This window comes from Coccinella septempunctata, chromosome 7 (assembly GCF_907165205.1).
Source record: "Coccinella septempunctata chromosome 7, icCocSept1.1, whole genome shotgun sequence".
Taxonomy (NCBI): Eukaryota; Metazoa; Arthropoda; class Insecta; order Coleoptera; family Coccinellidae; genus Coccinella; species Coccinella septempunctata.
In genome coordinates this window covers 29,322,699-29,339,917 of record NC_058195.1, presented here as the reverse complement: position 1 = coordinate 29,339,917, position 17,219 = coordinate 29,322,699, and the positions used below count along the sequence as shown (strand labels likewise).

General features: G+C 36.2%; 1 protein-coding gene across 2 annotated transcripts in view; it reads left to right on the top strand.

Annotated features, from left to right (window-relative positions):
* LOC123316493 (sorting nexin-25) overlaps positions 1 to 17,219 on the top strand; it is a 66,610-nt gene that overhangs the window by 41,985 nt on the left and 7,406 nt on the right. For both annotated transcript variants that reach the window (XM_044902596.1, XM_044902595.1), the window contains exons 10-12: positions 2,201 to 2,467; positions 11,472 to 11,605; positions 16,442 to 16,997. In XM_044902596.1, the coding sequence (XP_044758531.1) occupies positions 2,201 to 2,467; positions 11,472 to 11,605; positions 16,442 to 16,997 (957 nt within the window). The remainder of the gene's footprint in view (positions 1 to 2,200; positions 2,468 to 11,471; positions 11,606 to 16,441; positions 16,998 to 17,219) is intronic.

Below are 17,219 nucleotides of genomic sequence, written 5' to 3'. Positions count from 1 at the left end.
ACCACACTCCGGGCATGGGTAGTGATGTAACATAATACTTTTGTTTGTGGATAGTTCTCGTTCCTTCCAGAATTCAGTAGTTGATAACTTCTCGGTTTAAGGAACTGGATGAAAACACTTTGGACTCTTAGAGCGACGTTTCGGCGTTATATTTCGCCTTCCTCAGGCTACAATTATAAAAGAAATCAAAAAAACATCAATACATGGACGACTATGTGGCTAGAACAAACTTATATCGATATCTACATAAACAGATTACAGGAACTATTACAAATTTTTTAAAATTTAGGTTGTTTAATCAACTTTACAAAAAATTCAATGTTTGGAGACTGACTAGATTGTATTGAATTCAAAAACATCATCGCCCATAATATCTTACCTAAGAAATCCTTTATTCTTCAAGGAAGAACCAGTCAATGGAAAAGTCATAAAAAATAAAACATAATAGCAATAAATGCTTAGAGGGCTCGGTAAATACTTGAGATTTTCTTGGTAATCTATTCATAGTAAATCCAACAGTCAACTAAACAGAGAGACCGGCGGGCGAGTTATCACATTGAACATATGAAATTCTTACTACCAAAACACAATTAGGAAACACTACACAGGGGTATTCATCGACTATCTAACGAGGTTTATATATATATTATTAAGGGTGGAAGTATCAGATTGAACATTGACGTTGTCTGTTGTTTTCTTGATGAAGATCATCTCTTTGAAAATTCTCTTGTCCAAATTATTTTCTCTAGATAGAATCTCAGGTTCCTCAAAATCGTTTGTCATTTCATCATAGAGATACAGGTCATATTTTCGATTTTGAGGAACCTGAGATTCTATCTAGAGAAAATAATTTGGACAAGAGAATTTTCAAAGAGATGATCTTCATCAAGAAAACAACAGACAACGTCAATGTTCAATCTGATACTTCCACCCTTAATAATATATATATAAACCTCGTTAGATAGTCGATGAATACCCCTGTGTAGTGTTTCCTAATTGTGTTTTGGTAGTAAGAATTTCATATGTTCAATGTGATAACTCGCCCGCCGGTCTCTCTGTTTAGTTGACTGTTGGATTTACTATGAATAGATTACCAAGAAAATCTCAAGTATTTACCGAGCCCTCTAAGCATTTATTGCTATTATGTTTTATTTTTTATGACTTTTCCATTGACTGGTTCTTCCTTGAAGAATAAAGGATTTCTTAGGTAAGATATTATGGGCGATGATGTTTTTGAATTCAATACAATCTAGTCAGTCTCCAAACATTGAATTTTTTGTAAAGTTGATTAAACAACCTAAATTTTAAAAAATTTGTAATAGTTCCTGTAATCTGTTTATGTAGATATCGATATAAGTTTGTTCTAGCCACATAGTCGTCCATGTATTGATGTTTTTTTGATTTCTTTTATAATTGTAGCCTGAGGAAGGCGAAATATAACGCCGAAACGTCGCTCTAAGAGTCCAAAGTGTTTTCATCCAGTTCCTTAAACCGAGAAGTTATCAACTACATAATACTTTTGGTTTTCTCCTCTTTAATTCCTTTAGAACCAAATGGCTTATCGAATTGATGTGGCCGATACTCGATGGAAATCCTTGAAATCCATAATTGAACTGAAATCAGATCATACGATTTTCACAAATATGATTCTTCGAACCATCACGAATATGATTCTTCGAACCATAACACGTATTTTGCTCTCACAATAGCATCTTCTAGTGGGTGAAGGTAAACTGAACCAGAAGATGCCATTGTGACGTTCAAAGCTTGGTTAACTTGCTGTGCCCCACAGTCGGACCTCGTGGGACAGTCTTTCCCCACTCCACAAATCATCCCCTTTTCCCCCTCCTCGAACCAAAAGACCTGCATCAATATTAGTTCCTAGTATAGGACTGCTGGGAATTTATACGAGTGAGTTATGGTTATACGAATAAATTGAATGAATCTATTTGTTTTTTCTCAGGCATGTGTCATTCCGATGTTATGAGCAAACTGTCTAAATGACTCTCGAAATTTAATGGTTTCTCACCATTTTCATAGTGAAGCCATAGCTGAATCTAGTCGATTACATGATTTCCGGATTCTGCATACCAAAAAACAAATAGATCCGTCGAAAAATACCCTTCACAATTTTTTACCTGAAAGACTGGACTACCAAGAAATATCCTATCCTTCATTTAAACCCTCATAATTTTTTCAGGTTCCTGATGAAAAAGAGCCACCACAATTTGTCATGGTGGTCCATATGCTCGCAAATGATACTATGGAAGGAGAGGAGAGTATAAGTACTGGATGGGTAGTATGTAGGAGCCTGTACCAATTCCAGGAATTGCACAGGAAGTTACGAACCATGTGTTCAGAAATAAGAAGCTTAGAACTACCATCCAATACTTTCAAGTTTTTGTTTGGGAAAACTGATAAGGCATCACTTGAGAAGGCGAAACAACAAATTCAAAAATATCTCGAGGTATCTACACTGCAAATTGTTCCTTTCCAAATTTTTTGGGTAATTTATCTGTCCGAAATGACAGTTTCGTACTGCATAATATAAAGTACAATCAAGAATGATTGACATCTCAGGTGGTTATGGAAAATTAAATTTAAGTTGGTAATATCCCATAAGTTGAGATTTTGAGTTGCGGAAATCAGGTTGGTATTGTAAATAAACAGTTATCTATAGATCCATTATATGTGAATATATGCACTGACTGACGTTAATTTGAATTTTGTACCGCTCTTTCTGTTCTCAATTTAATCGTACATATTGGAAACCTAATTGAAACAATTTCAAATGCTGGTTAATATGCTCTGAATTTGAATATTTCTTCTTTTCAAATATTTCTCTAGGTTATATTTATATACAGGGTGTCCGGGGAGTAACTGTACATACTCATACCAGAGATAGAGTTGGACTAGCTGATTACGGATTAACTATAAAAAATTAATTTCTGGATTTACCTAGAAAGCTACAGGGTGATTTATCAACTTCATGGAAATATTTAGACCATCATAAAATCCAAACTTATTGACGGATATTATTGAAACTTAGGAGGTTATTGACACATGCTAAGGTGGAGTTAGAAAGATATCAATTATTCCATTATTCCAGGGCCGGACTCATTAATCTTCATTTAAAGTATTCAGGGTAAAAAAAAAACTCTGTATTTCGAATTACAAATAATTAATTCGCTTTTTAGAAAGAAGCTAAATTATGCTTCAATTTTTGGTATCGCTCAAAGTTGTCACATCAACAATTATTTTTTTATGAATTTCTTAATTTGGATAAAGTTCGAAAATTGCAATTTATTTACCTGAACAGGACTTAGTCATCTTGTGCAGGTCGAAAATAAATAATTAATTTTCTTAAAAAAGTCACTGAAGGTGAAGAAGACTATAATAATTTGTTGATATCTGTACTGGGTGGCCACCCCAGCCGCGGATTTCACTTTGAGGGAGTAAATGAAGGTATTTTGAAAAAAAAAAATTGGTGATGTGTATAGGGTATACAGAAGCATATTTCAAAATTATTCTTATTTTTACCGGGTGTTCGACAACAATGATATAGACCAAAGTAACACTTCTTCCAATGTAAAAACCTCTATATGAATTTAAAATTGGTATGGCAAGTCCAAATAATCATGAGTTTTATGATTTTCAGTTTGGGAGAATGTTACAAAATATCTAACTAGATTCAAAGATCAAGCTCAAAAATGCAGAGAAATGAAGTGCTTATTGAAGCTCTGAACTTTTTTGTAAATTTTCTACTAATACTTTCGCATTTTATATTCAAACATGAGATTTTCAGTTCTCTTCATGGTGAAAAATTCAATTTTTCGAACTTTATTCAAATTCAAAAATTCATAAAAAAATAATTGTTGATGTGACAACTTTGAGTGATACCAAAAATTGAAGCATAATTTAGTTTCTCCCTAAAAAGCGAATCAATCATTTGTAATTCGAAATACAAAGTGTTTTTTTTTCACCCTGCACACTTTAAATGAAGATTAATGAGTCCGGCCCTGGAATAATGAAATAATTGATATATTTCTGACTTGACCTTAGCATGTGTCAATAACCTCCCAAGTTTCAATGATATTCGTCAATAAGTTTGGATTTTATGATGGTCTAAGTATTTCCATGAAGTTGGAAAATCACCCTGTAGCTTACTATGGAAATCCAGAAATTAGTTTTTTATGGTCAATCCGTAACCAGCTAGTCCAACTCTATCTCTGGTGAGAGCATGTACAGTTATTCCCCGGACACCCTGTATTACAGTTCAGTGATTGAAATAATAGAAATTATAGAAGATCGTTTGGGACCAGATGCGTCTGGACTTTCAAGACCTACTGGGATGTCAATCATTCTTGAATGGACTATGCATATATATATATATATATATATATATATATATATTTATCCAGCATACTATGTTGCGTCCATACATTGTCTTTTGGCCATACACTATTGCGTCCTGAATATTATTGCGTCCGTATACCGGACGCAGCATTGTTTTTCAAAGTTTTCTCTGGTATTTCGAGGGATTCAACGACAGGGGTGGTCGCAAATCGTGAAGGACGTCGAGAGCTATCTTTGGAACAATTATAGATTTCATTCATCTTTTGATAAAAGAGTTATTCCATGTTGAAAAACATATCTCCAGACGCAGTAAAGTGCGTCTCATGAAACCTAAAGTATATTTTTAGTTCACGCAAATTCCGCTTCGAGGGCGCTTCAAATGATGAAAACTGATATACAGTCAATATACATCTTTCACACGACGCATAATGTTGCGTCCTAAATCTGGCAACTGTGTATACAAGTAAACCAAGTTGTATTTGCACAACTGAAATGAATTAGCTTCCTAGGCTCCAAGGTCATCCCGAAAGTCTGTTAGGTGAAGAATTGGATTCTGTCTCTAGAGCAATAGCAGGTCCGATTGAAGTGCCCTTATGGTGTTCTTTTAACTAATATTGTCATTATTATTTTTTCGAATGAAAAAAAATTATAACGTGAATTTTATTCCACTTCAATTAGAAATCAAACGATAACACTTTCCAGAGAATTATCGGATTAATAAATTGACATGAAAGGTATCGCTTTATCCGCTTATGCTTATATCATCTCATTTCACTTGTGAATTGAAATTTTTTTATTCCACATGATGAATAAACGTCAACTTCCCTTGTTGCTAGAGGCAAGTGTATTTGCCTCTCCATTTCCTTCAGTTCCCGAGGGACCAGGAACCTAGCTATAGAGTCACTACGGTCATACAGAGCAGTTTTTGTTGATCGGTGGTCCTGTAGGCCCTCAAGCATTTGTGAATTGGTGTATTCTCCAGATTCTATGTTCTTATGTTGTTATCTACTACTTTCTTCATCGTCTTCAATAGAAACGATGTTGAATTAATTGTTCTTGAAGATTGTGGGTCCCCATTTTGGTGTGAAGGGAACTTTTGTCCTTCTCCATTTTCTGTGTATATGACTCATTCTAAGCAGCTTCTGGTTATCTTCAGAAGATGAAGACGAATCTCTTCTAGGATTTTTCTTTACACTTCTGGTAATCTATATAGATTGAAGGTGTTCATTGCCCAGTCCAAACATCGTCTTTTAAATATCCCAATCTTCCTTCTTCTTGGTCTATATTGCTGTATCGATTCTAGTTATGGGTTTACTACCTGTGAAGGTTGTTTTGGGAAAACTGAAAGATCGTTCCTGTTCTCCTTCGGTGAATTATCCGTCTGGCTTATTGAGCGATATTGTGGGGTTGATTACTCCTTTTGCCATGACCTTTTGTATTCTGAGTGCTGTGGGATTAGAAGTGACATTACCACAAAAATTAAAAAGTTCTACAATTTATGTAAACTCTTGTATATATGTAGTGTACCTGTAATATATTAATTAATAAGGACTGTTTGTCAAAGAGTATATCACAGAGATGCGAAATCTGATTGAATTTAGAACAAATCATATTGTACACAGATGACTGAAACAATATATTTGTTCTGGGCGTAGTAAGGTTGAATAAGCGTACGGTTCTAGAACTTGGGCGTCCTACATGAAATCCTACTCTAGCGAGTAGATGTGCCATTCAAGGGTCCAGGAAGGAACTTCAAACAAACAAAGCCCTTCCTGACATCAAGCTTAACTGCACCGAATTTATTCAACAAAACAGCATGATCTTACTCGAAAAAACTTCTCTGAACAGCCTCCATTAGTCCGAGAGCTGGCAACGAAATTCGGCAAAAGTTTTGTACTGGCGTATAATTTAATATGATTTAGTATTGAGGGTGTACATAAGTCAGCACCCACTCTCAAGGTCAGGTAGTGGAACACCTAGCGGCGATGCGCTTTGATGTAGGTATATGAAATTACAACACACTCTACAAGTATTTTGTAATTATTGAAAATTGTCACTAGTTAATAGAACAGAAAACTTGAAAAAGTGGTCAGATCTCATTTTAGTGAAACACGGTGTGTCAGTACACCACATAAGTTGCTGCCTTAACGAGGTTGTTTCAGAAGAATTGTATTGGCTGAAACTGCATTTACTGCTCAAATATCATATATTATTTGTGAATAAAATATTCAGACCACATATCAATAGAAGAGAGGCAGTTAACAGTCACCCCAAAGTACGGATATTGTAATTTTATATAAATCAAAGAGCGTCGCTGTCAGATGTTCCATTACCTGACCTTTTAGCTTGGGTGCTGATTCATATACACCGTCAAAACTAACTCATATTTAATTATGATCCATTACAAATCTTTTGCCGATTTTCGTCGCCAGCTCTCGGAATATATGTCATTGTGATGTGTATGGCAATCGTATATTGGGTTGCAAGCAATGCATCCAAACTCCAGTTTGCTCGTCACAAATGTATTGAACAGCAAAATCATGGTTTCCGGATCAGAAAATATCTGCTATTACGCACGATGAATTCATACATTCTTGGCCTCGTACCAAGTAAATGATTAACATGAGGAACAAATGTAAAACTTTGATCAAAACAACGCCAAGATCTTTTATCTCCGTTTTTTTGCTCAGGACGCTGCCATCAAGACTATAACTATACAATAAATAGTTCTTTTTCCTGGTGTACGTGGCGACATTGCACTCAAAAATGCTCAATGGTATTTGATTTCTGCCACACCAAATCAAGAATGAGTCCACAAAGCACGCTGCAGGAAATGTAGTCTTCAATAGAGCCTATATCACCAAAGATTTTGAAATCGTCGGCATGAGCCCATGCACGAATAGGATTAATTAGATGCATCCTCACTTGTTCAAACTTCCGGGAGTGGATAACTGGAATGGAAGGCCTCTAAAATTCCCTGATCGACTTTTTGTTCCAGATCGTAATGCGAGGGGTTTGGCCAATTAGTTTCGAACTGTTGTAAGTTTTGCTTCAGATGGATCTTAATTGTGGATCAGTTCCTCTTCTGTTATTTTATATTCGATTATCCTATGGTCATAGATTGATGGTTTGGTCAACATTTCCCAAGATTTAACACTTCTTCTGGAAGCTGCGTTGAACATTGTCACGTCCAGAACCCCTTTTCTCGCCCTAGTGACAGAACCAGGTGTTGTCCCCACGTTCTTGAGATAGTCCTTCATTCTGCCAGAGTTCTGCAGGCCAGAATAATCTCAAATTTAGTAACGTTATAAGTTCTCATATCTAAAAATTCTTCAATCAGAATTACCATTCAAACTTTATGCCCTGGGTATGAAGCCCCCTGTTCGAACATTGATCCTTTGTATTTTTCACTTTTCTGTTCTTCGTTCACTACCACATTATTTTTGGCAGCGAAGGGAATACGACACAAGAAATTCTTTGAGCTCTTTTACTGGCAGAACTTTATCGAGCCCTTGCGTGTATATACACGCTCTTTCAACAACTTGGCATATGCCAAGTTGTTGAAAAAGCCTAATTGCAATATATGCGAGATGTATCATTCTCAAAAACTGCTTTGGTCTTTGGAGGTACAAATGAGAGCTTTGTTTATTCGTCTATGCCATAAACTTCTCACAGATGGAAGTAAGGAATTCGCATTGTGTCTCTCTATATACCCTGATAAAGTATGAATTCTGCAAGCGGACAAGATGTGCATAAGAGTTTTCGTCGATCACGGCTAGCCCTGCAAGATGTTGAGGTGACCACTTGCATTATATTCTTCTTATACTACCTAGTATTCTAGTATCTAGTATCACTCCATCTTGATGAACAAATCCTCCCGTTTCCGACATCAACTCAACCGACTCCAGAAAAGCTGAAGATGATTTTTACAGCAAGTCATGGTCTTTCAAGCTCTTGAAATATATGAAGTATATGTTTACTCATATGATATTCGAATGAAAACTTCAGTTTTGCTCGTTTAATCTGGCTTTCTAATAATTTTTGTTCTGCTGGCGTGATAGATTTTCCTACTAGCTTAAGATCGATTCAAATGTCGGATATTAGCTTCTCCAAAACACTCCAGCTCTTTGACTTTGATTTTATGATGAGCTACTATTCCCTTGAGTGGGTCTTGACCTCTCAATAATCTTATTCCATTTCCAACTTTTGTGTATAATGTTGGTATTGCAAACTTTGAAACCCCTGTCTTCCTGCATTCGAGGAAAGTATATCCTTTTTATCGAAGAATTACAGTTACAGTTTGTTCGGCGCATTTGTCGAATCCCCCAGACCTGCTACCGCGACCAAAGCGGTCTATTGTGGCACACAAACAAGCTCAAAGAGCTAAACTTTTACCCCCAGTGCCATCTTCCAAAAGGAAGAGGTGATAACAGAGGAGGAGTAGTTCATGAGTTCCCCTTGAACCAGCCTGAGCGAACCTTGTCTGCCGCTGGGCAGTCACTGAGGATATGCTCAATGGTTTCTTCCTCCTATAAGCAAAGAGAGTCCTTGTATATCGAAGAGCTAGGATGCAGGCTACGATTCATATTCAAACTCTTCTATCGAACTCGAGAATTTCATTCGCCGTCCATTTAACTACCCTGAGAGAGTAGTTTAATCTCCAGACTGCCAAGTTGTTCGTAGGATAAACGTAGGATAAACTAACAACTGTGCAGTTAATGCATTCCTAATTTAAGTTATCTCCAGAGCACCACTCTCTCACATTCATTCGTTATTAAAAAAAACAAAAATGAAATATATAACGTTTTTAAAATTATTACATAATCACTACAGCTCCTCTTGACAAAAAGACACTTAAAGAGTGTTTGAAACATTCTGAAATACGATTCCCCAAGTGAGCAGTCCACAAACTAAGGATGAAGCCATCATAAATATAGAGGTGTTTTGAAAGATGAAAGTTGTAATAACTGGAGCCAATGTTATAATACGATCAAGTCATCGATTTCGAATAATCCTACTGTACCAGATTCTAAAACATATGTGGCAACTACGCTGGACGCAACAACATGCTAATGGTGAAAGATTGAATATAATTCGGACGCAGCATTGTGCTACATATGAAAACAAAATATACGCCGGACGCACTAATGGTAGGACCATGAAAGGACGCAATAATGTGCGTATATCAACTTCTTTATTAATAAAGATATTTGAGATCTGAAACGACTAAACTACGTAATTTTTTGCGTAGATTAATATACTTCGATCAGATTCCACCTAGGTAGCGTATTTCTGGGAGACGCAATAAGGTTGCTTTTTGAAAGGACGCAATAAAGTATGCCAGATGTAAATATATATATATATATATATTTTAGGTGCAATTTTCTTGGATATATATCCTTATTTAACTCACCTCGTATTCTTCGTAACTGATTTGAAATGTACAAAACCTTCATTATGCTATAAAAGGACGAGTTACATATGTCCTTAAACATTGACCAAAAGTTCATTTCATCGTGGAAAATAGTAAAAACTGACATCTTCACAAGAAATTCGTAATCGAAGAATTGCTCGAAGGATAGAATTTATGAAAACTTCACTAAGCTTTGCCCATTATCACGAGATAGATGAAGATATTTTCAACAGATTAAGATATATTTTGTATGAAAGATCTCATTGAAACCCCAAAATATTTTCCGTTTCTCGATGTAAACAAACAAAAGTGCATTAACTTTTTATTTACAAAAATCGACACCAGGGGGCGTATCGCTTGTTTTGAATTTCCAAATAGAAAGTAGGGTTTTCGGTAGCAGGAACAAATGAAACCAGTTAATTGCAATACAACAACAAAATATCCCTATAAAAACCCATGTTCTCTATGTCGTCAGATTTCTGAAATCAGAAAATAATTCAATAGGTGCTTTCTTTTTGGTGCTTCATGCACCGGTACAGCTCCGAGCTTCTCGCCCCTGAGCTGTTCCCAAATAAAACGGTTATTAGTGCACCAACTCCGCGCAGTGAGTTGAACCATCAGCTGTTGAGCAAAATGACAAGGGACAAGTCCGGATTCACGGTTCTTTGGATTATTTGTTTTCAGTTTGACGTTAAAGTCGTTGATTATTAATAAGTTTCACTATTTTTTCGAAAGCTATTGCCATATATTTGGTTGAAAAACTTGATTTACCGGGTAAACTTTACCCTTTCTTTGCTATGGAGAGTACAAATATACAAAATACTGGATATGTCTGTAGATATAAAACTTGAAAAAATTATTTAACAATGATTTCATCTGTTAAAGATTCGTCAATAATCCTCTTTGGTAAAAGTAGGTAAAGAGTGTTCTGATTTTACGAAAATTGCATTCAAGTACATGAAATATCAACTTATTTGAAATGAAATGCTACATTTTCACTGATGGGCGCTACTAAACTAAAGCTTATCGTTTATTAATTTGATCGATCTCTAAAAATTATGCATTCATGACAAAAATGATCAGTTCACTCTTCAAACCTGAAAGAAAGAATCCTATCTTCATTCAAAATCATTTAGTTCTAATTCCATCTAACATTGATTCTTTATTCATTTATTCAATGAAAAAACTAACTGACAGTTTCAATTGACGAAAAAATCAATCTTAGGTGGTCCATAAGGTGTATTACAGCCTTTTTATAGTATTAATCCACAAATTTCAACAATACACGTCTTCTAATATTTGTTGACATATGTAAACATAACCAAAAAGTTTGTTTACGGGCTTCAAGCCCTCGATGTGCACCAGCATTTCGGTTGGTGCAAGAGGGGGTAGGGGAAGGGAACGCGAGCTGCTCCGGTGCTTCACGCCCCAATCAAAAAGAACGCGTCGGTGCTCGAGCGAGATGCACCGGAGCTGCCCAGGAGCTGCTCAAACGGTCAAAAAGAAAGCATAAAATGAGTGTATGTGGAACCTTTATTTTATTTCAGATGGCTCTCAGCTTCATATCACTCTTTCAAATTCATTTGAGCTCTCTGAAAGATATTCTCATTATTTCTAATAGCTTCAATGATGAAACGCTGTGTTGATCAATCCAACTATTTTTTTTTTAATCCATGTTTGATTCGGTCAATTAATATTTCAGTTCATACTCCAAGACGATAAGTTAAACCAAAGCGAAGCCATTTATTCCTTTTTGAGTCCAAGTTCCGACCATTTGAAACATACAAGTTCCAGTCCAAAGAAAACTAGATTCTCATTTTCAACACTTTTCAAGAGGTAAGTTCATTTTAATGATTGTTGTTATTGAGAAAATCTGTTACTTATGGGCAATAAGCAATAACCAACTTTAAACTTTGAAAATTAGTCGACTGAAAACAAAGGTGTGTTGTGACACTCTACTCTTGAAGCGAATACTTCTTTGGGCGTGCTCGGACATTGGAAGTGAATCAAGATTTTTTCAAATCTGCGTTACTGCCGAATCGAAGAACTGATTGAAGAGAAGAGACCGGATGTCATAGCTCTTCAAGAAACAAAACTTAACCCCAACGGATAGCATTTTCCAATTACGATATCTACAGAAATGATAGACCTAACAGCACAGGTGGCGTTGCCATACTGGCTAGAAGGAATATGGATCACCATTTCGACCAAATATTCAATGGTCAAGAAGTAGAAGCAATATCGATTATTGTGAATACCAACCGAGGACAAGTGAAGATTATTTCGACTTATAAATCACCGGATAAGGACATGCTGGGAGAGGATCTTAAAATGCTACTAGAAGGAAGACACCCGAAAATCATAATTGGTGATCTTAACTGCAAATCATAGGATTGGAACAGTAGGGTGGAAAATACCAACGGGAGAAGACTGAAGATTTATGCTGAAAAACTTAACCCATAATAACCTAGTGTTACACATATGTAACGCAAATTTCACTGGCAAATCTATTTTATTTCTCAGTAACTGTAGCTATTAGCGTTACATATATGTAACACCATTTTTCTCAAACAAAAACTATACAATTTTCAAACAGAAATTGAGTTGTTTTTGTCTTGTACACTCTATAAAGAATATTTATTCAATTAGAATAGTGATCATAACTCAGGTTATTAAGGGTTAATGCAGTTGTGATAGGACCTGACATACCGACCTACATACCAAGAGTAAATGGATTTCCCGATGTACTGGACATTGTCGTAATGAAAGACATCACTGAAGAAATCAGCATTGATACAATAGAAGACGGAACTTCAGACCACAATCCCATAGAATTCATAGTGGGACATGGCCCAAGAAACGAAGAAGAGACACAAACCAAGGATCGCACAGACTGGGAGAAATATACGAATTTACTTCAGGAGAAAATCACGGAAATTCCCCAAATAAACACCCGGGATGAATTAGATGAAGCAGTTGAAAAATTGGAAAATCAAATAAAAGAAGCCTATGAAGAAAGCACCAAGAGAATAAGGAAACTAATTCCGAAACATTCACATGGAGATACGCCAAGGGATATAAAGGAACTTATAAAAAAGAACAGAAGACTCAGAAAAATCTACAGAACAACAAAAAGAGAAGAAGACAAGAAGAAACTTAATAAGCATATCGATTGAAATTTATTTTGGGAGGATTTTGCATCTCTTCACAAACCTTTTAGGGCTTTCACTCCCAATCTCTGAAACAAAATCAATTAAAAATGAAATCAACGATTTGCTCCTGCGTGAATTCTTGCACTAATTTGTCAGGAGCAAATTAACTAGAAAAAATTGTTGCCTGACAATGAACTCAAAATAAATAACGTTGAAACTATAATTCTTCGTAACGTTTCGGAGTCTATATCAGACTCCTTAATGTCAGACAAAAAGCGACAATTCCAGAAGATTTTCAAAAGTAGATTTTTTCGTCTGATGAAGGAGTCTGATATAGACTCCGAAACGTTACGAAGAATTATAGTTTCAACGTTATTTATTTTGAGTTCATTGTCAGGCAACAATTTTTTCTAGTTAATTTGCTCCTGACAAATTAGTGCAAGAATTCACGCAGGAGCAAATCGTTGATTTCATTTTTAATTGATTTTGTTTCAGAGATTGGGAGTGAAAGCCCTAAAAGGTTTGTGAAGAGATTAATAAGCATAGTCAGATATTGCTCCATCTATCTTCACATAAAAGTTTCTATTCCTAAGATAGTTCCTTATAATCTTGCATAGCTTGGTCGAATATCCTGCTTTTTTCATCTTGTAGATTAGGGCTTCGTGCCATGCTCTATCAAAAGCTCTCTCGATATCCATCAGAACAAATCCTGTGGCCTGTTTGGTCTGCATTCCTTCGGTGAAGTATTCTATGAGCCGTAGCAATTGGAGTTCAGTCGAATGTTCTCGTCGAAATCCAAATTGTTCGGGTGGATTTATCTTCAACATTTCTGTTTACTCATTCAGCCTTTTAGCGATAACCCTCTCGACGATTTTTCCTAGTGCTGACAGTAGGCTGATTGGTCTATAATTTTGAGGAAATTTCCGTTCCTTTCCAGGCTTGTTGAAAACTATCATTTGTGCAGATTTCCATCTCGGAAGGTAGTAAACTCATTCAGATAATTTTGGACCACGAGTTGCAAGCTTACGCTGTTATAGCGCTAGTGTCGCTTTCCTTGGCAACACAGAAATTCCCAATTGGCAACCACGCAATTGGCAAATCCTTAACCATTAAACTCGAAATGTAAACAAACTTTGACGTTTGTCAGTACTCTTTTCGAGATTGTACGGTTTAACAGAGTTTTTCTAGTAAATCAAGATATTTATCGGAATGATCGGTGAATTGACTGATTTAGTTTCGTACAGAAAGATAAACATTCTTTGGAAATACTTCATTTAAAAGGGATGAATTGTGGAATAAAATCGAGCGATGATATTGGTAATCCACTGTAACTGGACACAAATTCCTATTATTTCACAGATTCTTTCTTGAAGTAAACCTGGGTAATAATATACTAACTTTGTGAAGGAGGTAGAAGCTAGACATCTTGATAAGTAAAGCGTTTATGTGGAAATTTTAAAGTATCTATTTGAAATATTTCAATTCCATGTTACGATATAGGTATGCCTCATACTGAAATCTCAAGAGACATAAATATGATTCAGCTCATGGAACAAGTTCTACAGATGAGAAGAAGCATTCATTTGGAAGTATGAAAATTATGAAATTGTATTTCTAAATCGTCAATTGAACTTAGCACAAAACTCTCGCAAAGAAAAATCGTTCAACCTAACTGCTGCCAGTTGAATGCACTGTTATAAATGCCTTTTCGAATATCTTTTCGGAATCAATATTTCTATTCAGAAACCCAGACAATAATCCCAATATAACTTCTCCAAATAATAATTATGATACTTTGTTGGATAACGTGAGATAAGAGAAAACATAAGAAACAAAACTTGTTTTGACTACTAGCATTAGCCATTTTTTCACCCCTGCAAAATAACTCGAGGTGCTGTTTCAAACTGACGGGCACGCATTGAAGGATGGCCGAATTAGAGAAATAATGAAAAATTCGAGAAAAAAATTAAGTGGAATAGGTAGAATAAAAGAAGAAAAATCTTCCTGTTCATAATTTCATTACTTTTTCTGAGTACCATCAGGAAAAGGAATACAAGAAATCATATCATCCTTTATTTTTCTATAAAACTCAAAATTTTTTTCGAATTTTTCATTTTTTCGCTGATTCGGCGCTCTTTCAATGCGTCCTCGTCGATTTGAATCTCCCGCCTGCTGCTAGTAAGGTCCGGACGGGAGGAAGCGGAAGCCGCACGGGCAAAAAGAACGTAGTTTCACAATACGCTGTTGCAGCGCTAGTGTCGCAGACAAAAAACACTGTCAAGAAGATTAGCACGGGAGTTACCATTCTCTTGATGTTTATGTTCTGTGATCACGCGCTAGACAAGGAAGCGCGTAGGCATGCCTCAAACCTCTTACTTCTCAAAAAGGAAGTGAGATGAATATAGAATCGTGAGATGGAGCATGATTGAAAACACAGACCCAGTGCCGTCAATAGCTTATCGAATCCTTATTTAAGTGACAGCTGATTTTGTATCATCGAATGTATTTTGTAATCGAGTTGCCGTTGATATTTAAATGGAATCACGAATAATCATTACCGTCTATCGAAATTAGAAGTTGATTGGAAACTGAATGGAAGAAGTAACTGGCTGTTGTTTCCATAAATGACGTAAAACCAACATTCTGAAATATTTCCCAGAATTTCGCTGATCCTCTTCCAGGCATTGTGAATATTATGTTTCATATTATGTATAATTTTATAATCCTATAATCCTCATTCATATATATATATATCACTTGACCTAACGACGAATTTTCAATGTTCTTTTGTCGCGAAGCGAAATTTACGAGTGTACAAATGAAAGTACAGCATGTAAACAGTCGCTGCTACTCGCACTGCCAGTCTTTTGACTTCCGTCCCAAATACAGACTACGGAAGGAATCACGTGGCATGAGCAGAGGTAGCGCAGCAATTGACGCGTTTACATACTCGCGTTGTCCCTGATCACTGCCGCGGAAGTGAGTAAACCGGGTATAAGGAATTCCAGTATCTAGGAACGTTTCAAGGAGGGATCTCTTCCACGCTCCTACAAGATTCTTGTCCAAAGCTTTCTTTCCGTTTGCTTGCAACGGCGAGACATTCAGTAACCAAGTGAATAAGAGTTTTCATCTCCTCCCCACAGAATATACACTCGTCAGTTTCTTATAAACCCATTCCTCATCAAATGCTTCCTGAGGTGACATCATCCTGTAAGAAAGCCAGTAAGGAAGTCTAACTCGTTTTTTCTGAGATCTAGATGTTGTTCGGCTACCGTTGATATGAATATCATAAAACTTCAAAGTTAGAAAATAAAGTAATTTGTCATTAATGATTATTAATGAACGAAAAAAATAGTATAAATAGTTTTTTATTGCTAGTATTGCTGAGTCAGCCGAGGGACTGTAATGTTTTATATACAAGGGGAATACTTAAATTCTTTTGGAAGACTATTTAATAGCTACAGAAGGTACACAGAACCATATGGTTGATCCATGCGAAATAATGTTTTTTTGTTTTCAGCAACACAGAACAAAGCAGAGACCGCAATACATTCCTCAGGGAAAGCGATGAAGAAGACATATCCCAGTGTTTGGAAATATTGGGAAGTACCGACACTGCCGACTCGTTGAAATCAAATGGAAGTCAAAAAATTTATGACGAAGCCAAAGACACAATAGCAGAGCCCCTCTACTCGTTAATGAGTGAGATATTCGACATGAGGGGAGTTTTCAAATATTTGAGGAAAACGCTGATAGCTTTCGTTCAAGTAAGCTATGGTCGTAGCATCAATCGTCAAATCCGTGATACAATCGATTGGTTCCTCTCGGAACAAATGTTACATTACTATGTCACGCTTGTGCTGAAGAATTTCTGGCCTGGTGGCACTCTGACCGACCCGTCACCAGTGAGAAGTAAACAAGAAATTGCAGAAACTACGAAGAAAGCCAAAGAGTTGTTCATGAACAACATACCAGAATTACTCACTACCCTGGTCGGGAGTACGGCCGCTAAAAATGGGGCGAACAAAATATTCTTCGTCCTACAAGATAAGAAAATGAACAAACAAATTTTTTATGTAAGTCGATTTGTATTTATGATTCACTTCATTGCAGGAACGGTTTTCCATACCCTTGTGCCGTAGAACCACTAACAAAATACAGTGAAACTTCCCTAACTCGAATCTCTAAGGGCCAGTGGTCAAAATACACTAAAATCAGGGTTTTAAAATTCTTTAACGTTCTGTCTGATCAAGGTTCCCGAGTGAGGAAGATTTTTGGCACTTGCGATAGCAACCCAC